The sequence below is a fragment of the Poeciliopsis prolifica genome, unplaced genomic scaffold (genome assembly GCF_027474105.1).
Source record: "Poeciliopsis prolifica strain line A6 unplaced genomic scaffold, Auburn_PproV2 SCAFFOLD008, whole genome shotgun sequence".
Classification (NCBI taxonomy): Eukaryota; Metazoa; Chordata; class Actinopteri; order Cyprinodontiformes; family Poeciliidae; genus Poeciliopsis; species Poeciliopsis prolifica.
The window spans coordinates 16,828,775-16,850,699 of NW_026562383.1; the positions used below are offsets into that span (position 1 = coordinate 16,828,775).

General features: G+C 37.6%; 1 protein-coding gene across 2 annotated transcripts; it reads right to left on the reverse strand.

The window, feature by feature from the left end:
* Positions 1-13,400: 13,400 nt before the first annotated feature.
* adcyap1b (adenylate cyclase activating polypeptide 1b) lies at positions 13,401-16,516 on the reverse strand. Of its 2 annotated transcripts, XM_055033558.1 has the most exons (5): positions 16,211-16,516; positions 15,846-15,950; positions 14,831-14,965; positions 14,354-14,458; positions 13,401-13,767 (listed from the first exon to the last, which is right to left on the reverse strand). In XM_055033558.1, exons 2-5 carry the CDS (start codon positions 15,947-15,949, stop codon positions 13,584-13,586), a joined length of 528 nt encoding a protein of 175 aa, XP_054889533.1. In that variant the 5' UTR covers position 15,950; positions 16,211-16,516; the 3' UTR covers positions 13,401-13,583. The 2 variants fall into 2 exon arrangements, with proteins under 2 accessions (XP_054889533.1, XP_054889534.1); XM_055033559.1 differs by lacking the exon at positions 14,354-14,458 and having other exon boundaries at positions 16,211-16,515.
* Between the last annotated feature and the right edge of the window lie 5,409 nt (positions 16,517-21,925).

Consider the following 21,925-nt stretch of genomic DNA (forward strand, 5'->3'; position numbering starts at 1 on the left):
CTTTTTCAAAGCTATTGAAAATGTATAATATAAACTCAACTTTTGTTTCAGTAAACACAGTAGAAGAACTTTGCAAAGAAATGTACCATAAATTTAAAGGGAATAACTTACTAGCTTTTATTTTTGGGCTGTGTGTATATTAACACATTTAAAGCTTTCAACATTGTGTTTTACATACAGAAAGGTTGCTCTAATTAAAGTCATCTTTCTCCTCTGTGATGGTGTCCTTGTGACGAGTTTTTTTTCACAAAAGTGAGTCTGGGAGAGCAGCTTTAATGAGCATGTGTGGGTGAGTATGTATTGTGTGAGTACATACTGTAAGGAGGCGTGAGAACTTTTTTGGCAATGTGTTTCATGGGTTATCCTTTTCCTTTGATTCGTTACAAAGACTTTTTGAGCTAATAAAGTTTTGTGTTGTCATAAGGTTATCGCCTAGGAATGTGGGTGTTTCTCTGTCTTCCTTTTCTGAACAAACCACTACAACACCTTTCTAGTGTTGAACTGTCTCTTTAGGACTTTCCAGATCTCACTGTGTGCATCTCCAAAGAAACATTTCTACATTAAAATAAATACAGAACTGGACATTTTCCCAGTAGTTATGTGGCACTCAGTAGTGAGAAGCAACTATTCCTGGCCCACAGTGGTTGGTTATCACTTCATCTCACAGCCCATTTAATTAGGGTGTTTCACAAACATTCAGCCATTTACATGTAGCTTTCTAAACACCTTTTTACTCAAAAATCAACACATCATAGCCTACATGGAGACCTTGTTATTTCAGCCTGGTTCTCCTTGATAAACAGTGGTCGGCTTCCAGTATATCTTCAGATATGTCCCCACAAACAGTTTCTCTTATAGCAAAAAGAACACATCTCTGATTCTGTAAATGTATTAGTTTGTAATTCAACTCCTAAACCAATCAGAAAACCCAGAGTCCTGCAACCTTGAAAACCTCAGAAGTCAAATAAAGACATCTAATTAGACTGAACACCTTCATTGTGTGGCTTCTCTCACATCTCGCCTCCAATGATCTTCTCATCTTAAAAGCCATGCATGCAATTGTAAAATTCTGGGTTTAGTGTTTCTACATACATTTCCCTTCATTGTAATAGAATTAGCGACATTCAAGGGTTTGTTTTTACCATGATGTCCAGAAACAGTCTAGACATCATGTTCAAAAAGATATTTTTCTTTTAGTTGGTTTGGATCAAGGCTGGCTGGTATTCCAGAAATGAACCGCTCTATATTGTGTGGAAATGGACCAAAACCACCTCAAAAGTGGGTCTCTGTTCAGTACACTCCAAGGTTTGCTTGAGTGTTTTCACACCTGCACAAAAGATTCAGACCAATGGGGGAAAGAACTGTGGTCCGCTTAAAGCAGACCAAATGTGTGAGGTGTGAATACAACTGACGGCTCAAAATAAATCCTGCTGTATTGATCATTGATAAAAAACAAAAAGCTGTTTACATCGGCTTCTTCAATTAAAAGCATCAGAAAGGTTTGCTTCAAGATTGGTGGTTTAGAATTTTACATAAATCTCTTAAATGTGCCGATAGAGGCAGCTGTCTGACAGAGTGTTAATTTAACACTCCAACTGAAGCAGTAATAGTTTTGCCTTTTGCCAACATGCGACAGTCAGTTTTTGCCCATATGGCTCCGAACATGCTCACAAGCTGCTGTCAGTCAGTGACGATACCTCCCACACCAAGCAGGAGAAATTAAATAGGCTTGCCTGCATCGCTCGTCCAGCAAAACAGCAGCAGATGGTGAGAATTCTGGATCCGCAGGCCTTTGTGATGGACACCTATGAGGCTCGACTGAGCGACAGCTGTTTCTCAGTGTGTGTCCAGTTATGCTGCAGTCAGCCTTGGATAAGGAAAATCACCTGGAGGGTGGAATGGCAGGGGGCTGGATACTAAAAGCATAATTACATCCATGCTGCCATTAACACGTACCCTCAGGTGTCTCATCTTCTAGTATTAACATGGTGAGGGTAAGCTTATTGTTTTGAGGATCGCATGATTTGTAACTTCAAACAAAAGTCAGCTATATGTGCCAAGAGAGTTTTGTTTCTTCAAAGAAGTGCAACAAAACAGAGTATGCTTTTGGGCTTTGGTTTGGTAACGTCTGGGTCACCCTATCTCAGAGTTGAGTTTCCTTTTTTGATTTGTCTAAGTGGACACCTCAGCTGTCTGTGTTATCTCTGTTAATTATTACAGCTGCTCAACATTCCCCCAATTATACACTGATGTCACTGATCACATCTCCTCTGTTTCTAATCTCTCCACTTTTCTCATTTCATTCTAACTCCTGCTCTTCTTGTGGACTCCCTGTCAGGACTTAAATTTTGTTCATTGTACTAAGAGGCTCCTGTAATCCTGTTGTCAAAGGCAATACTTTTGATTTCATCTGCAGTTCACAAATAATGAAATGAAATGACATCAGAATTACATGGGGCTTTTCAGGACTCCTTACAATGAAATCAGTCATTCCCATGCTGATACTATGTTTTTGTTCAGTTAATTATATCTACATGAACAGAGTTTAAACTGTTTTATGTCCATCACATGATGAAGTAAAATTCTTAACAATGGCATTAAGTTTTGTAAGGAACATTTGTTGCATTTTTTCCCCTGCCTGCTATAATCTGTTTAGCCAGGAGATTTAATATTTGAGCCATTTCAGCACATAGTGAACAAATCTTAACGTCACCAAAGAGAATTGGGACATTAGGAAACTTTCTGCATATTTTCATCATATATTTATAGGCTTGCTTCCCACACCTTTCCTCTTTTAGAAGGCAGGAATGCAAATCCCTGATCTTTAATGGATGTGCGCGTGCGTTTGTGTGTGTGTGTTTCAAAAATTGTCAGTTGTCAATTTAACACATGCATAAGACGGAGAAGATAGAGCAAGTGATAATGATTCTAGTCTGACACTATTTTATTATGGACAAATGATTATCATATAAAATTAGATTCGGTGTTTCTTTTCCTTGTTAGATTTTTTATTTTTATTTATTCATTTTTTACCATTATTGTAAAGCATTTTTAAGAAACATTTGAGATGATGTTCTTTCTGTATATTAATTAAAATAACATCAGGGTACTTATCAGCAGTGTGTTTGTTTTATTTGCAGACATCATTGGTTCTTAGTTGTCGATGCCATGTTATTATACTGCATTTGTCAGTCTTGACTGTGCCAGCATGATGATGTCACTGAACTGCAGCAGCTGCCAAGCCTTCAAACAAACAAGCATGAGTTGTTCAACAGCAACAACAAATAACAGAGCGACAGAGACAAACCCAGAAACTCACTGACCGTGTCCAACAGGACACAAACAGTTTCTATGGGTTCAGGTGGACCATTTCATGTAAAGTCAGAAATGTTTGCTTATTCTACGAGCCTGAATGTTTCACTCTTAATCTATAACTGTTCATTATAAACAAAAGTATTTGTTTTCTTCAGACACTGGCTGCTCACAACAGAAGCCCAGGCATGCAGGAGTTTTGTCCAAGAATAATAAACATTCAGCACTTACAACATTTTCTGGTGTGCTTATCAAATATAAATAAGCATAGCATTGGTTCAGAAGTACCTACACCATATTTTTGTGATTTATTGTGGACTTAATGTATAATTTTATTTTTGGCTATTTTTCCAGATTGTTTTCACTCAGACATTGTCAACTACTGCATGGGCACCAGCCAAAAAACAGATTTTGTTAACTGACTGTTTGTCTCCTACTAAAACCATTGCAACAAGATGATTTGAACCAATATGATTAAAAGTTATATTTAGTCATGTTTGGGGTGACATCTAAGAGCTCATAATATCTTCCACCATGTAAGGACTGTGTAGGAATGTGACCTTATCCAAGTTGAAAAAATGGTTGTATGTTCTGCTCTCCCGGAAACAGAAGTCAATACAGATTGACTTAAAAATCATTCAGGGATGGTGTTATTGCGTACTAATATGTTATCGGAGCCAAAGTACTGAAAAGCAAAATGTTTTTTGGTAATTTACTTGCCAGGCGAGGCTTTAAGCTGAAGAGAAATATCTTGTTTGGACACTTCTGGGTAATTAAGATTATTACATCAAACTAATGCTAGGGCACTGAAGGAACATGAAAACAGACTGCATGACTCTTAATGACTTGACTTGAACATTCAAAAACGTAGAGTGGCTGTAGTTTTACTCGGCCGACTGTCTTTTATAAAATGAAGCTATTGACTCTGACTGTGTTCTGTGTTTCTGGCAAGCACCTTCTTCCACATAAAGGTTTGTTTTGTCATTTGAAAACAACTTTGGAACTAGTGCTGCATCCTTATTGTATCACATAGTTGCTCATTTGATGCTTCACTAATACTGAATTCTGATGCACAAGGCTTCTTGCTTTCATAAAGTTTCTAGAGGGAAAAAGAGTGCAAGCAAGTGAATATCCTCAAAGAGACGGTAGGATAATTAATACTCTAACTAATTCATGGTGCCCTAGCTTTGTCTTCATCAGGATCATTATCTGTTGCGGTATATCCTCCTGTTCTGTGTTACTGTAATAAACTGATTGAACAAACAGAACTCCATAAATCAGCATAATTCTCATTCTCATGCAAAGTGCTACACTAAGCATGTTGACTATTAGTTAGAATGTCCACAGTTGTTTTATATCTAGGACATACAAAGAGAAAATTTTAAGAAATGAGGCACAGACAAAGAAAATTTATCATGCTTGAAAATCTTCCAAAGAGGACCTGGTGGTCCAAGATCATAAAAAGTTATTGTTGGTCATCATCTTAAAAGACCAGAATGTTTGGTTTTTCTTTACCACACCAGACATTTTTCTTCATGAAGATGTGTGTCCAGAATTATTCTGACCTAAATTGGGATGGGCCAAAAATCAAGCAAACTGTTTTGAGAATCTTGTAATAGGACTCCAGTATTAGTCTACACAAAACAAAAGAAATGTCAGAAATGTAGTAAGCTCTGCTGTGATTATAAGTCTGATAAACAGAATGTGAATGACAGATTTTTATTACAAAGACTGTCACAGATTGCTAATTTAAGAGTATAGCTGTTTTCAGCCATATGTCAATCAATAAACAAAGGCTCTATTAAAGGGATAAGTTGGAAGGGAGTCGTTCAACAGAAGGGAACAGGGGCGTGGGGGGGAGCTAGATGATATTCAGCTGTTGTTCTCCCTGGGGGGTACAGGATGTCGCTCACAGGTGTGAATGAAGAGCCTGGTTGGTTGCCGCACCTCCCCACGTTTCCCTCTTATACTACGTCTTTCCCTCTCACAGAGCTTCATTTTTTTATAGAGCTGCCACACACAATTCCCAAAGAGTTGCTTGCTGACAGGCAGTTACTTTAATGTTGAATACGTGTGAAAGATGGGAAAGCCTGTACCTGCTATGTGCGTCAGCTTCTTAAAGTGAACACTTACCTTTTTGCTGTGCAAGTGAGGAGTCGGAGAAGCAGCGTTCTAGGACTTCCACATTTTGAAAGCATCATAACGAAGAACATGGAAAAGAGTGTTTTATATTTAAATACATTTCTGACATAAATAAAAAGCATTAGGTAACTCAGTGCTAGATTTGACTGAAAGCCAAGAAAAAAACTTCTTCTCCAGTGCATTCTTTTCCTGACAATATTCTTTTTCATTGTCCAAAGAGGCCACTGCCCTTGAAGTAATACCATTTAATCCGTCTGTCTTTGCCAGTATTCTGCCAACATATTAAACACTTTCCTACCGTACAAGCTCTGCCTGCCTTAATGACACAGATTGAACTTGCATTCATTAAAAGGAGAGACAAGAGAGATCAGCACAGGCTATGTGTTAGGGTGCGAATTTTACTCTCATACTCAAACTCTAGTGTCTCTTCCTCTCTGTCATCATTACCTCTCATCCCCAATGTTGTGTGTGGACACATTCACATAAATGTGTCCAATAGAGGAGTTCACATTTGTGAAAAGCTTGACCTGAGCTGTGTCTTGTTTTAATGAACATAAAGTGAACACACTTCACCCTGAAGTAATTTAACAGCAAAAGGGAGATTTACAGTTTTTAAGAAGGAAACTTTGGCTATATGATGCAAAAAGAGCCACAGCATTTTCAGTCAATGTGAGAACTGCGTAATTGCTGGGTGCATGTCTGTGTATGCGGGTGCATGTATGGGGGGAGGAGGGAATTTAGTCTTATACCCGTAGGCAAGCTATTATTAGCATTTTTGTGAAAACACAAATATAATTTACTCTATAGACATATGGCTTTAAACTTAACAACATTATCTTAAGATTTTCCTTCATACAGAAGGCTCAACAAATTTCTTATCCATAGATAGGAAGTAAAGTAAACATGAACAGATGTTGCACCATCTAACTTGTCTCAGATCATCCTACAGTTTTAGCACCTAAAACAACAATGGATACATTGTCTTGAAAATTTTGTTGTCTAATGTACTTAAACACAGTCAAAAAGAGAAACACTGTGGTATTTAAACTTTCCTAAGACATAAATTATTGAATTCGGAACATTTTGCTTTTATTTTGGAAGTACTAATACAAAAAAGTATTAATATACCTCAGTAATATATACTGAGGTATATTACTCTTTTGGGTATTAAGAAAGAACAACTTTCCTTTCTTGTAGGTGGTCAGCAACACTGTTTGTTTTTGACACTAGTAACATCTTAAAGAGCAAAACAAATCTCATCTAAAATGTCTTGATGGCAGTCATTGCAATTAGAAAATGGTCTAAATGGGCTGTATTTCATTAAAATGTAAAATGTTGTTTTCTTAATATAAAAATAATACACTTTGGGAATGAGAAAATCCTTTCTAGTTGATACACCAATATAGGAAATGGCTTATGTGGGACATAACAAGAGAGAATAAAATTTGTGTTAGACTAATTTGTGAATAATGTTATGACCTATTTATAAGTTTAATTTAATAAAATCTAAAAAAAAAAAGCAGGAACCTGCTTTTATTTTTTAGCTATGCCTAGCTAACAATAATTCTTAAAAAGATCTTGCCTAGTTCTTTTTAAGAATGAACTGGGAAAACATTGCTTATTCCATTTAGGAAATCTGTCTCAAGATTTAGATGCTCACGACCTACAACTGTGTGTATCTATAGGTAGAAGTAGTATTTTGTATCAAGATCCCGGTGAGAAATATAGGTCCAGACTACAAAGAGCGTAAACGCATCCCTTCTGACAAATCTCAAGTTTAGCTTTATTTACACCCAGCAGCTAATTATACATAATTCAGTGGTTGCACAACCTTGCCCTAAGCTCTATGACTAATGCTCAACTAAATGAGCAAGAAGCAAAAATGACAAAAGTGATGAAACTGCAAAAGGTGACTTTGCTCATTTAACTCTTATTTAGTTCACAACAATTCAACAATTGTTGTGGTTTGCAACAAATATATACTGTAAAAAGGTATCCAAAATGGACACCATGAAACTTCTTAGCACGCTGCATCCCAATAAGTTAAAAAACCAGCAGGGTCTCCTGCTGTGGAGCACCTGCTGTTTCCCAACTACTTTCTTTTACAAGCATAATAGCATAATGGAAAAGTCAGAAGGTTATGTGCTCATGGTTTTAAGGAATAGTCAGTTGAACACACTTGTAATAAAACTTGGTCTCAGTTAAATATTGCTAACTCTGCAGTTTAGCAGAGTTAAGGGAACATAATCGGATGAAAAACAAAGAGAATGTCACAAAAACAAAATCAGAACATGACTTTATCAAATATGACTTCATAAAAAATACAGTTTCTATTTGGAATTTGTCCCTTACGAGCTCTTCCAAACTCCTAAATTAGCTTTACTTCACAGTCCTCTCAAAATTGTAGTTATTTCTATTTTTTGTTTTTCTCTGTCTTACTATGGTTTATGGTTGTGTAGGCAGTAGAATAACATAAACTAGCATTCTGTGTTGGTTTCTGAGAATCTAACTTTTTGGTTATTGTTATCTATAAACCATTGTCATTATAAACTATATAAATAGCACTTTAAACTGTTAAGTGTGTGCAAAAGTTTGAAATTAATTGCATCAGTCTAAATGTACTTGATCCATACAATGTACGAGCTCAGTTTTGTTATTCAAAATACTTAAGTAAACCCTATTTTGATGATATTCGTCCATTCCTAGAAATGAATGTGTGTCAATTGAGACCAAAACCTGTCTGAGAAAAACTGAAAACCATTTCTCTCTGGGATGAAGTAAACCTGATTATTTCCCTGCTGAAGTCTTAGGATTTCAACCCAAAATATTTAATTTGCATGATAGGAACCATTGATTCCTGCAGTGAATAGAAAGAAAGACTCTTGAAATTTGGTAGCTAAGAATATTCTATGTGGTTATTTTTTGCTTCCTGGCCAAGAAACATTGCAATAAATGACAGATAGTTGTGGTCATGCTTGGTTAGTCAGTCAGCAGAGGTAGTTTTACTCTCTGAGCTGGAAACATCTCCTGATCAGTGGTCCATGTCTTCAAACCTTCGCCCACAACTCCTTCTCTTCACTCACTTCTCCCTTTCTGTCTTCTGTTGCTCTCACAGGGCATGTGTTTACAGCAGAGTACCTCCTGCTCAATGACAGATACGACAGAGCTTGCCATGAGTCTGTGTTTAGGAGAAAAGTAGCATCATTGCTACCATGCTCAGGAGTCCCATTAAAGCCACGGCCGGATTATAACCCCCACCCCCAAAAATATAATAAATAAAACAAACCTAACCACTGAATAATTCATGAGTTGACACTCAGGAGGAGTGCAGTGGGTGGGAGGATGGTTGCATCATCACTTGTGTCTGGGCCTGTCTTATGAGTTCTTTATTCCAACCCTGAAAATGCGAGAGAGATTCGGGAGGAGGAGGGGTGTGTTTGTACAAAACCTCACAGCAAGAGTGGGAGAGAGAGTGAGTAAAGGTCAGAGAATGTAAAGTCTCAAACAATAGATCCATTTCAACCATGCATCCACACTTCTGGCTTTACATGCTCTTCAAAAATACTGGAACAAAGAAGGATGGGTGTGGCTGCAATGCCGGAGGCGAATGTGGGAATCCTCCCAGGAAAAGCCCTGAACACTAACTGCCCCTCAACCATTTCCCCTCTGACACTTGGAACATGATTAAGACGTGTCTAGAGTCAGAAGAAAGATTATTAGGCGCAGTGCATCCCTTAAAGCTGGGTAAGGTGTGAGCTTGTCTTATTTTCATCTGCAAGAAGAAACTGCCCTCCTGAAAGGCACAGAAAATGAGATCAATCAGAGCAAAGATGCTGATGGGGAGATGAGAAGTGCAGCGATGCACGCCACAGAGCAGAAGCAAAGCAGCGCTAAGAGAAGGGAGGAGTCATCTTTTATTGATTCAGGCATTAATGTACATTATGTACAAATTGGTTGAGGGTGGCCCCTCTTGTGCAGTACTGTGCCGTGCCAACAAATTGAAGCAATTGCCTTGATTTCCACTTGTGGGCGTATGGGAGCTTGCATTTCAAATCCAATGTGATTTTTTTTTCTTTTTTGTCTCCTTGTTTGTTTGGACATTTACCCCACTCATTTGATCCATGTTCGTATACCTTGTTTTATTATTAAAAAAAAAAAAAGCTGCAATAAAAATCTGTGAATCTTCTCTTGTCAAGAGTCCCACCCCTGCTTTTATTTATGACAGCTGAAAAGTGCACAGGAGGGCGTAAATAAAGAATGGAGACAACCTATATTTCCCAAAGGTGGCTTAGACACTGACAGTTGACAATCTGTCAGCCTTTTCATACTAGTGGGGAAAACATCATGAATCAGCTTGCTCAAGAGGGGAGAAAACAAAGATATATGCATGAATGTTCTGTGCTCCTCTATGCTGAAGATACTTGTGTTTATTCCAATAATTGGATCTTATTAAAATCTTCTGTTCTCGAGTCACATATGTGAGGTTTTACGCAGAACTCCATTCCAATGCAGACTCTGACCAAGGTCTGCACACAGACAAAAGGAAACACACTTTACACACGCTCACACGCGCAACTGTGTCCCTTTGTGGACCGTTGCCATGCAACATTTCTCTGATTGGGTTAGTTGAGCTCAAGTGAATGTGCACTCACACACACACACACACACACACAACACACGCTCCTCCCGGTTGATGAGGATCAGATCACACACAAACTCGTCGCCACACCCATCCTCCTCTCCCGCGGGACACAGCTGCTCCTCCAAGGCCGAGGATGGAGAGGGGAGAGAGACATGGCTCTTACAACAGGAGGGAAGTGGTCTCCTCTCTGTGAGCTCTGCTGCTTGGTCCAGGGTCGAAGCTTTCCTTGGCTGTGATGAACGATGGTTCGTTGTTGGTTATATTAATTTTTATTACCACTAAACATCAACCCCTTTTTGTTCTTAGAATGCATACACTTTTCCATTTTAATCAGTGATAAACAGCACCATTTGGATTCTGCTTCTGCTTCATGTGTGCTTCAAGTTCATTTCATAATGTTTTTTTTCATTCTCTAATGATTTTGCTATGAAAAGAGTGCAATCACGTCAAGTGGACTTGAAATCGACACACTCCACTAGAGGTTTTCTACTATATTTGCTGGAGATTTTCTACGCCTATTTTCTTTTGTATGAGTTTATGTTTGTGTTTACAATGGAAGCTGATCTGTCTTCAGAGGTACACATTGATCGTATAATCCCAAAATATATTGAGTCTCGAGTCATTTTCTGTGTGACTAAATTGTTTGTGTTGGATCCTCTCGGAAGGGTGAAGTATCAAAGATTAGACATCGATTGGAAGGGTTTTGTTGTTTACAAAAATTTATTCATACAAATCTTACAACACTTTCATGACATTGAGAAACGTAAGAACCCCATGTAAGGACTTGTGTGTGTTTAACTATGCCACTTTGCACTGAGGTTAAGTTCTAAAACACAATGTTCTCAAATAGATAAGAGTTTACACATTGAAGTAAGGCGTTGGGCGTTGTCAGAACTATCAACAGGCATTTTCTATTATCTGAACAACATCTCTCTTCTTATGCTCTTAAACCCTTTTTTTATTTATTCGAAATAGTGTTGCACAGAGTCATAAAGAATATATATAGGGGCTATTTTTTAATCATATAAGTTACTGACCAATATCAAAATAATCAACAACACCTCATAATCAACAGTAACAAACACTGGCCATTGTTCACAAACTCTCACAGACACAAAACAATCCAAACTCATGCACGCGCACACTCGCAAATACGCACACGCATGTTGCCTGCTTCACCAACATATACATTCTATTCTTGTCTACAATATATATATATATTTTTTTTTTACTCAAAAAAAACTCATCAGCCATGCTGTGAAAACAAAAGCCTAATTCTACTACTGTTAGGGCAGACTAAGCTGAGCAATTAAACAGAGTAAAAGGAAGTTTCAATGTAAGCTAATGGACTGCAGCATCGTAGGGCCACTGAAATTGCCATCTGTCACTCGTGGCGAATTTTTCTTAGGTTTTTTTAATTTTTTTTATTCTTTTCTTCTTTTTTTTTAGGTTTCTCACATCAAAGCAAGGCACAAAAGCCAAAAGCTGTTTCCACCTCCACGTCTGTGTTTGGTCACTCATAATACACATACATGTGTGTTTGCTACACACACACGCTCACGCACACGCGCACACACGCAACGCACACGCATACCCACAAATCTTGTGGTTTAAAGCCAAATTAGAAGACAAGCGTATTATTTTCTATGGGGAGAACACAGACCGCTGATTTGATTGCAAGAGAACGCACAAAGCTGCAATTGCATACTATGGAATAAATACTTGGAATGTTCCCTTAGAAAAAGTCAGTGGGGGTTTCCTGTCTGCTGGAAGAGGTGAACTTCATTCAGCTGTGTTCTGGCATTAGAGGGGAAAACCTCTGAGAAGGGAATTCAACATCTGATATTCTGCTTTATCAGACTCATTGACCCTAATCTCACTGAGGCAGAAGAAGCCCTCACCTCTTCTCTGTTTTTAACACTTCCTGCCTTCCCTGACTCTCGGGGTGCTGCGGCTGGTTTCTTGTGCAAACTCTCTTTCCCTCTCCTCTTCTTCTACATTCTCTCGTCTCTATCTCTCAATCTAACGCTCTTTCTCGTTCTTTTTCCTCACTGCACAGAAGACATCCGACACAGATCAGCTTCTCACTAGCAGTTGAAACACAGCACTAAGTCAGCAAAGGCCATTTAGACTGAAACGATTTAGACTGAAACGAAATTTTAAAAAACTGCTACAATAAGACAAAAAGTAATCAGCGTTCTGTTATATCCACTATGACAGTGGCAGGGGAGGTAAAGATTCAACAAGTCAGTGCAGTTCCAGTATCTACCACCTCCAGCCCTCATTGTTCACATTTTTTTGTCACAATATAACAGAGGAGAGGGCTTCGGAAATGAGCTTGGCGCAGCCCACTTTACAAAAATAGCAATAAAAAGCACATAGGCATGCAGTCTCTATGCGAGAATTAGCAAGGTGTCAGTTTCCACATGCACCAAATAAAAGGTAAATATCCTCCTCCAGCATCCAGGATTTTGATGTTTCCTTTGTGCTTTTTTTTCTCTCTCTGTTACCTGCATACAATGAACAGATTAAGCACAATTTCCCAGATATTTATGTTGGTTTACAACACTGAGAGGATCAAACATTCTTTGCACAGTCCTGTAGAGCATGATTTATCTCCTACTGTGAAATGACTTTGAGGCAAGTAAGCAGGCAATGCTTTCTGCTACCAGATCTCCTGTAAAGGCAATAATCCCCCTGTAAAAGCCCATGTGTGACTGAATATCTATACTTTCTACACAAACGGCATATTTTTTTTCTACCAGTAGATTGGATAGATGTGTAAATCATCTATATATCCATCAGATGAGAAGCTGTCCAACAGAAACCGTCTCAGTTTAACGCCCTGAAGGGGTAGCAAAACTCTCCAAACCCACAGAGCTCCCATTAAAGGGACTATGGAAAAAAAAGAGGGTAGCATCTATCATTTATGATAAGCCCACATGTGCCTCACTAGCATGCTCACTTCGTCTTTGGGCCTGCTTTTGGAAAACAAAAACAAAAAACAACACTAAAAAAATAGACTACAAAAATAAGTAGTAACATTCAATACTTTGATTGTCTTTTGAAAATCTATTTATTTTCTGCATATGTGGATGACCTTAGGAGATTTCAAGCGCATAAACGTTGAAGGTGCACATCTATCTTTTTTTTTCTGATTTCATCATCATCTTTTTTTTTGTCATTTTTTTTCTGTTGTTCTCAACATCTCAAACATGAAAAATAAAAATATTGGTCCACAAAGCAGCTATAACTGTGCGGTATCAAGTGCTTTTGTACAAAAAGGGAAAAGAAAAAAACGATATTATTAATAAAATATTCATTTTAATGGCTTTACTTCATACATAAATACATGTTGAAAGAACACAGGCGCAATCCACTGGTTGGTCAGGTATATCTGAATGACTTTGAGTTAACGACTGGATGTATATACACAGGAGGGCAGTTTTGGGCGCTTTTTCTTTCTTTTTTCTTTCTTTTAACGGAGCTACAAATAGGCGAGCCGGCGTCCTTTGTTCCTAACTCTCTGTCTGTACCTTCTACCCAGAACCGCTGCCAGGTATTTCTGCACGGCCATCTGCTTTCTATAGCGGCTGTAGCTGTCGGTGAAGATCCCATCTGAGTGTCTTTTGGACAGGGGCTCTGACTCTTCCTCCATGCTGTTGTCGTCACTGAAAAATAATCGGGAGGGGAAAAGATACAGAACGCAAGAAATCACGATAAGATTCGTTAATCAAGCAAGTTCAGCATAAATTTGTGTTTTAGAATTGTTATTACTATTATTACGACCATATACAGAGATTACGCTTTGATCAACAGTTGGGCCTTTATTCTTTTGTTTTTCGTTTTTGTCTTTTTTTTTAAATATGTGGAAAATATGAAAACACCGAATTGCGCCTGTGATTTAAAGAAGCGTATCAATTATTCATTTGAAGCCCAGTGGATATTCTGACGCATGATTTTTCATTGGCGCACAGGTTTAGAACAGTTAAATCATAAATTAATGGTGCAATCACACCTCAGTTGCAGGGAATTTGAGAATAAGACTCCTGTGTTTATTACTTTCGTTTTGCAAATCAGAAACATTGTATGCATAATGAAGACCTCCAGAGGGTTTTATGGACAGGCAACACAAAGAATAATAATAAACAAATAAATAAAAATCACGCACATATGATGAGTGACGCAAGCAGCCTGAAGTTGTGCAGCGCAGCAACGTAAAAAGAAAAAAAAAACGCTGAAGAGAAATGCCCTTACCCTGCACGAACAGTCATCAGAGAATGCAGATAATGTCTCGCTGTTAACTGACCCAGGATCTCCCTCAAGGCTCTATCTAATTCTTCCTCAGCATGCCTTTCTGGTCTGAGATGATAAAACGCCAAAAAACACATACATCATCAGAGACTTAAAGAAAAAAGAAATAATGACAGAAACAATGATAAATTAAATAAAAAGAGGCGCAGACAAAAATGATTCAAGACAGCCTAAATGCCCCCACCCATCGGCATGAGGTTCAAAAATAATAGTAATAATAATAATAATAACAATACCAATTTAAAAAATAAATAAATAAACAGCTTTTTTTTTTTTTTAAGCCTTAACATGCTCTCCCTCCGTGATCTTTATGTTCAGCAGAATGGAAACAACTTGAGGCTACCGGGTATGGAAGTAAGACTGGATAAAGTACACGCGGTGCTCTGTCCCAGCTGCAGTACGCATTCAAGTGGGATTTACCTTTTTTCTGGTGGGTAGTACAGGCTGTACGCATCGTCGTTTAGAGATGGGGGGCTTCGTATAGCAAGCTGGTCGCTGTCAAAGCCCATGTCGGATAGAGAGTTGCCATCCTCATCAAACGCGTCGTTTTCAAGTCTGCAACGTGCAAGGCAGTCGTAAGAAATCCAATGCAGTAAAAAATAATAATAATAACAAAAAAAAATGTGTGCCTCAAACCAGCAGGCACGCCTTATGTGTTTCTGATGAAGTAAGAAAAATATTAAAATATAATTTTATAATAATTACTTAAAATGACAAACATTTCGATAAACCCTTTTTTCCTTCGGGTAGAAAATCTGTTTTATATTCCAACTTGCAACTGCCGATGATTTCAGCGCAGACTTCAGACTCATTAATTATTAAAAAATTGAAACAATAGGTGTTGAAAAAGATCGCCTATAGGCTATAAGAGTGTGGGCGGTGGAGCCTCAGAAGAGAGTGGGGGAATAAATCAATTAAAAGACTGCTTAAAAATAGCTGCAAAATTCCTGAATCGAAGGGAACCACGCCCAAATTTAATTCTGGATATTCTTTTCGCAGGAAAAAAAAAGAATAAAGAAATAAATAAATCTTAAGAGCTCTCCGATTCGTTTTGCCTCGCCTCTCCTTGGTGACGCCAGTCCATCGTCATCCCAAGGGCTATCCAGCGCACCGACTGCTCTCTCATTTTTAATAAGGGGGAGTTCTGTGGGCCGTCCCACCGGACTGATACATGTACGCAATTTCCATAGACATTTTCCACTCAACACCTGCGTTTGAGTGCTTTGGGAAAATTATTGCACACCCATGTTTTTTTTGTTTTTTTTTTTCCAGCCCAGCGCTCTAAAATTGCGCCTATATTTGCGCACTTGTCTGAAATAAAGACATAGGAAAACAGTGCGATTGTAACATTGAAACATATGCTATTAAACACAATATTGAAATGAATCATTTAAAGAAGTACATCTTTAGTAAGGAAGGATTAGGACAAACCTACCTGATCTTAGGGTAACTTAGTCCTATAGGTGTACAGAAGGCGCTGTAGTGCATTAAGATTCCGTAGATGAGCAAGATTAAAGTGGCTTTACTCGAACTGGCCATGCTGTTGATGAAATACAGTGAGGAACAGGTTACTTTCTATGCTGAAAAATGAACGCTCTTTATTTAATCATATAACAGACGCTGGCTGCTATTGGTTTTTTATATTTATTTTTTAACTAAAGAAAAAAGCGAGCCATACGCGCTGCCTTAATAAAACCATTCAGGTTTACTTTGTTTTTTTTCTTTGTGGTGAAAGTTTGAGGTTCAGATTTTCCTCACAAAAAAATTTTAATTAGACAGTGGGAAAAAAGGCGCACATACCTAGAGCAGGAAAGCAGGTGTAGCGCTGTGTTGTGTAGGCTGTGATCCGGGCGAGGCTTTGTTGTTTGTGCGTGTGTGAGAGTTTGAGACACGGTGTTTCTTCCTCACAGCACTTCTTTCCTGGCTCAAGCGCCTCCGTTGGGTCTCCTTATGTTGATCTCCCCCACTCTTTAGTGCAGCCCGTCTCACTTTAACAGACACAGTGAAATTGAAAGGGACGCAGCCTGGTCGCAAACAAAAAAAGACTCTGCGCTGGGTGTTCTTCTACATAGCGCTGCTCCAAACTTTTGTCCTGCGCTGCTGATTGCCGTGGATTTTTATCCGCGCCTCGTAAGCATTGGCCCCCACCTCCCTCCTCCCCCTCTTCCTCCTCCCTTCACCAAGTCACATTAAGGATGCTATGGACGTCATCAAGTCTTCCTCCCGGAATATAATGGTACAGTTCCTTCCTCATCGATGCATCCATCAGACCCCCGGCCCCCTCCATCCACAGATTGAAGTTTACTTTCAAACTTTCAGTTTTTTTCGCTAAAGTCGGGGAACGTATGCGTAAAGAAAATAAAAGAAAAACGAGTTTCAGATGTAATGGCCGCTTTTTCAAGGTCTACTTGATTCACGTCACAAATTAATATTTAGTTACTGAAAGGGGATTTTTTTTTTTTTTTTTTTTTTTTTTTTTTTTTTTTTTGCTGGTGGTTTCATGTAACCATGTGGCTTTGATAGACGTGGCCTCTGGGGACCGCCGGAGCTGTCCGGTGCTGAAATGAATCGGCTCAGATTGCGACGCTTCCAGACTTCAGAGTCGCATTTTCTAATCGTTTCCAGTAATTGCGCGTTCGGTAACGAGTGTGGTGGCTTTAATGGCCACGCAGCCGAAGTACAGGGTTTCTTGGATTTCTGAAACGCATAAGGCACCTGATAGCGTTTTCCGATATAAACCTACAGCCTTATGTGGGTTTTGTGATGATTCTATTTCTGTAGGCCTATGTCACGTTTTATTAAAACAGCATGCCACTGTGGGATTAAAATGCACTGTTTACATTAAAAAACGAAAACGCTGAGAAAGGTCTGGAGCTGTTGTTGCAAATGAATACTGTGTAGAATTTGCGCAAAAAAGCTCCTCTATGGAGTAAATATGCACAGATTCCATGAAAGTGCAAAAGTGATCAATAGAGATATCTTCTGCTGCACGATTAGCCTAATGTATCATTTATGATACAAAACAGTGTCTTGCAGGGTTTTGCTAAAAGATTCCAATGAATCACTGCATCATAAATGCACAACACTTTATCACCTCCTTTAAAATAAAAATTGCATAACAGTTTATGTCAGGTTTAAAGGATCCGACACCGGCTTACTACCACATGCTTACATCATGTTTACCTCCCATTCAGAAAATTGGGGGGAGGTTTTCTGAATCCTAAGCAAAGCTTATCTAAGGCTACTTCAGGCTATAAATATATAACTTCACTGCAAGCCTAAAATCTCTCTGTATCATAGATGCTCTATTCATCATGTATGACCTTTACTGCACTAGTTTTGCCTTTTTGATGATAATATGGTGGTTATTTTGCTCAAAAAAGCATTTGCATTCTTACTAAGATTTACAGTGAACGTTTTTTTAAAAAAACATTGAGGATAACATATCTTTCCTTTGCACAATTTTTCTGATGTAACTCTTTTTAAAGTAAGGAGGGGAAAAAAGACACATTTTCAAACATGACTTGTGTTACAGTCCTCATGCGTTTGGGGCCCCCTGTTGGCTTTGGAGTTCCAAGCAATTGCTTAGTTCACTTATCCCACGGATTTGCACCCTTTGTTAGCTTCTTTTTAACAGCTTTCAATTACTTAAAAGTAAATAAGACAATGTAATATGTAAGTCATGCTATTAATACTGCAAAAAAAAAAAAAAAATTCAAGGTAGATGTAAAAAATGTGACAGAATGACACATTGATTATAACAAAAGTATTTTCCTTTTATTACACATAATCTGAGTATCTGGTATATGATTTTGGATATATCCTAAACCAGAGTAGCGTCTCTCCTGTTTTCACCTCCGTTTTTGAAGATTTTCCAGGCACATACCCGGAATGAAGCAAACCCATCACATTCCCTCTGGCTTGCCAACACCTTGGGATCACCAAGTATGAGCTGGGGAGTGTTACTGGGAAAAGAGCTGTCTGGTTGTTCCTACAGGACCAGTTAGCTCTATGACCCAATACTGGATAAATGAAAGATAATATCTGAATAGACCTTGAACCTTAAAAATGTATTTGAATGCATGTTGATTCAATTACAACATGCGCAAAATCTGTTGTATGCAGATTTTTTCTGCATAGAGGAGAAATCTCTATGGAGTCAATTTCTATGTCTAAAAATGGCCCCCTATCTTTTATTCTTCTTTTGAATAGCTTTCATATGATAACAGCTTAAGCTGTTGATTTCCCCTGCTTTCTGGTTTTGGTGTGCCTCCTCCAATATATTTAAATGTCTCCCAATCTTCTAAGTCTTTCGAGAAACATCCATGCCTTCAGTTAAATGGCCCACTTCATTATGGGAGTTAACCCTTCCTGTTTATTGGCTTACGTAAAGGAAAGAGTTTTAGAATCCCGAGTTTAAAGGATGAATTCCTCCATTAAAATGTGACTAATCAAATAGACGCGTTTAGTTGTGAGGGGCTCGTCCTGGTCACCGATGGGGAGCTTTAGCTGATCTTTTGATTTGATTGAATCACACCTACAGCTCACCAATAACCTGCAGAATTTGCCGGAGAGGCGCACGTCAGCGTTTTGTTTAGGCTGACGCATTATGACGAAGAGACCCAGTCATCGCCAGGAGGGGCCTGATCCAAAACTTTTTTTTTTTCTTAGGACGTGATGCTGAGCAACGCCCAACTTAAAGCCCATACCGCTGAACTGGAGCTGACTACTAATGTTAGGCCTGCTCGTTGCAGCAGGTGGAGATGCGGATCAGTACCCTGAGCAAACGGCGCCATCATGAGGAAAAGAAGTGAAATATGATTTTATAAAAAAAATAAATAAAAAAAGATGATATTCTTTTTTGTTGTTGTTTTTGTTTTGTTTTGCGTGCATGACTTTGAATGTGAACGATGCAAGAAGGTGTGAAAGAAACTGAGCGATTTATTCAAATCCAACTTTAAATCAAACCAAAACGATTAGAAGAATGAATGAATGAATGAATGAATAAATAAATAAATAAATAAATAAATAAATAAATAAATAAATAAATAAATAAATAAGAGAGCTAATTGTACATCTCAAGGAATGTCTGTTCCTTGAGATGTACAACAACAAATGTAGCTCAAATCATATAATTTTAAGATTTTTCGGGTTACAGATATAAATCTAAAAGTATTTTGAGTGGATTTTATGTGACTTATCATCACACAGTAGTGCATAACTATTAAAAAAGGAAACATGGCTTTAGTGGCCTTTTTCCTTTTGCCTAAGTAACAAGTAATGTAATATGTTTACTTAGGGTTAGGTTATGAAACTTATATCCAAAGCATTGAGCATCAACCTTGCTCAGTCCATCATCTGAAAATGAAAAGATTGCATGGCTTAACAAGACATAACTACCCACCTAAAATGGCAGGCCAGGTAAGAAGATTATTAAAAAAAAACATCCAAAAAGCCTGTGGTAGGAACTGTAGAAATCCACACAATTTGATGACAAGGAAATTAATAGTCATGCACTCCGAAAAAATCTGGCATTTATGGAAGGAGTAAAATCCATTGTTGACAAAGTCAGAGTGGACTTTTAGCACAATAAAAAAACTGCCTTTGAAATCACTTTGTAATTTGCTGTTGTGAACAGACTGATGTAGAACATTCTGCAGAGGAACAGGATGGAGGGCGTGCCTTAAGCACATTTTTAGCAGTTTATTTTTATTAAAATTAATAAATTAAAGTGAGAAGATTATCAATTAATTAATGTATTAGTTAAACTAGCTTAAAATAAGATTCCCTTCACTTAAAATTAATTTAATATTAACCTTCCCCTGTGTGTGTGAGATGTTGTAACATCTCTAGTAAGACACAATTTTCCTTTCTCAAAACCTTTAAAAATTCAGCAGAAAGTCTTTAATCTGCAAACATGTAACCCTCTAAGTAAATGTTTAAGTTGGATTGTCAATATTACATTTTTCCTTAAAATATTTTCCCTCCACCACACTTTTCATTCATTCATTTGAATGAACAGTGCACTGATATTAGGAATCAAATGGATTCAAAGCAGTGTGAAAAATAAAGGAGAACGCGATTTTCTAGAAGCATAATGCACATTATGCTCCACCGTTAGTGCCTCATGCAGTACATACAAAGTCATAAAAGACAACTGTAGGGGGCACCAAACACCTTTGCACTGTAATTGAGTTCAAAGGTTAAACATAAATACAACAGTTCAATTTTATTTTTATTAAAAGTTCTGGCAATGAAGAGATGTTTTGTGAGGGTTTATGAATGTCATGTGTAGTATTAATGCAGCTCAGAGACTGACCGGATTTTTGTTTTACTCTATTGTAATAGACAGGGACGTCGGCCATATTGGATACACATTGAGCAGGATTCGCTGTGAACTTCAAGTGCTGTCGGAAATAACACACCCGGAAACTACTTCCAATTAAAAAAATAAAATAAAATAAATAAAAAAATATATATCTATAAAAGAAAAGAAAAAGAAAGGGGAAAAAATATTGAGACACAATTCTCCAAATGTAGTTCATGAAATAAAGTTCAGACATATTAGTTTGTTTTGATACAGTTGTAAATAGATTTTCCAACCCAGTTTAGCTTTAGGACAACCAGTTTTATAAATGCACAAAACAGTAACATATTTTCAATTATTATGGGGAATACTGACAAAAAAACAATACATTTGGTGTCATAAAACTAGTTTAATAGAACATGCATGTTTTAAAGTCAAAAATTCAGTTACAGATCAGTTAATGTCTTATGAAGCATCTGTATTGATTTGCGAAAAACTGAGCAGTAATTAACATTTGATTACACATAAAAGTTCAATAAAAACATAATGAAATAATTGATAAAAATGAAACAGGAAAGTAGATTACTTGAGCAGGAGAATTTCTGCTTAGGTAATCTACCTTTTGGAAACATTATACCTTTTTAAGAACCAGTTGTTAATTTTTTTAATATATTTAGGTTAAAAATTAGTTGCTTCAAAACATTTTTCAGGTAGAAATATTACAATCTATTGTTAGCCACCTGTGTAAAACAATCACTGCAAATGTAAAGCTCCTTTAGGATATTCTCCTTTGCTTTAGGAGAGAATAGAAAGGATACATTTTCTGGTAAACATTTTCTTATTTTTAATTAAGATTGAGAAGAAAACATAATAATTTAATTTAGTATTCTTTTGACAGCTATATTTCTCACTCACTCACTCACTCAACAGATGATCTACTGAACTAATCCTTATTCAGTACACTTTATTTGTTCTTGATGGAAATAAATGTAACGGTTGCTCGTTTTTGGTCTACATTTGAAATATGGATACAATTAGAACAGAATAGAAAACCCCGTATGTGAAAATGAATTAAAAATAAGGAGCTTCAGTCAGTTCAATGTATTTTAGGTCTGAGATAACATATCTTGCGCTGCAAAAAGTTAGCCTCTGAACGAAATGTGTATATTCCGAGTCTAATCTGTACCCGTGAACGCAGCATGATTCCT

Bases quoted from the DNA above. Each gene is read 5' to 3' on its own strand.
- adcyap1b (XM_055033558.1), bottom strand. From the start codon at position 15,949: ATGGCCAGTTCGAGTAAAGCCACTTTAATCTTGCTCATCTACGGAATC. The intron at 14,966-15,845 runs GTAGGTTTGTCC...TGCACGTTGCAG, and splicing joins CTAAGTTACCCTAAGATCAG to ACTTGAAAACGACGCGTTTG. The intron at 13,768-14,353 runs GTAAGGGCATTT...ATTATTTTTCAG, and splicing joins CTGATGACTGTTCGTGCAGG to TGACGACAACAGCATGGAGG.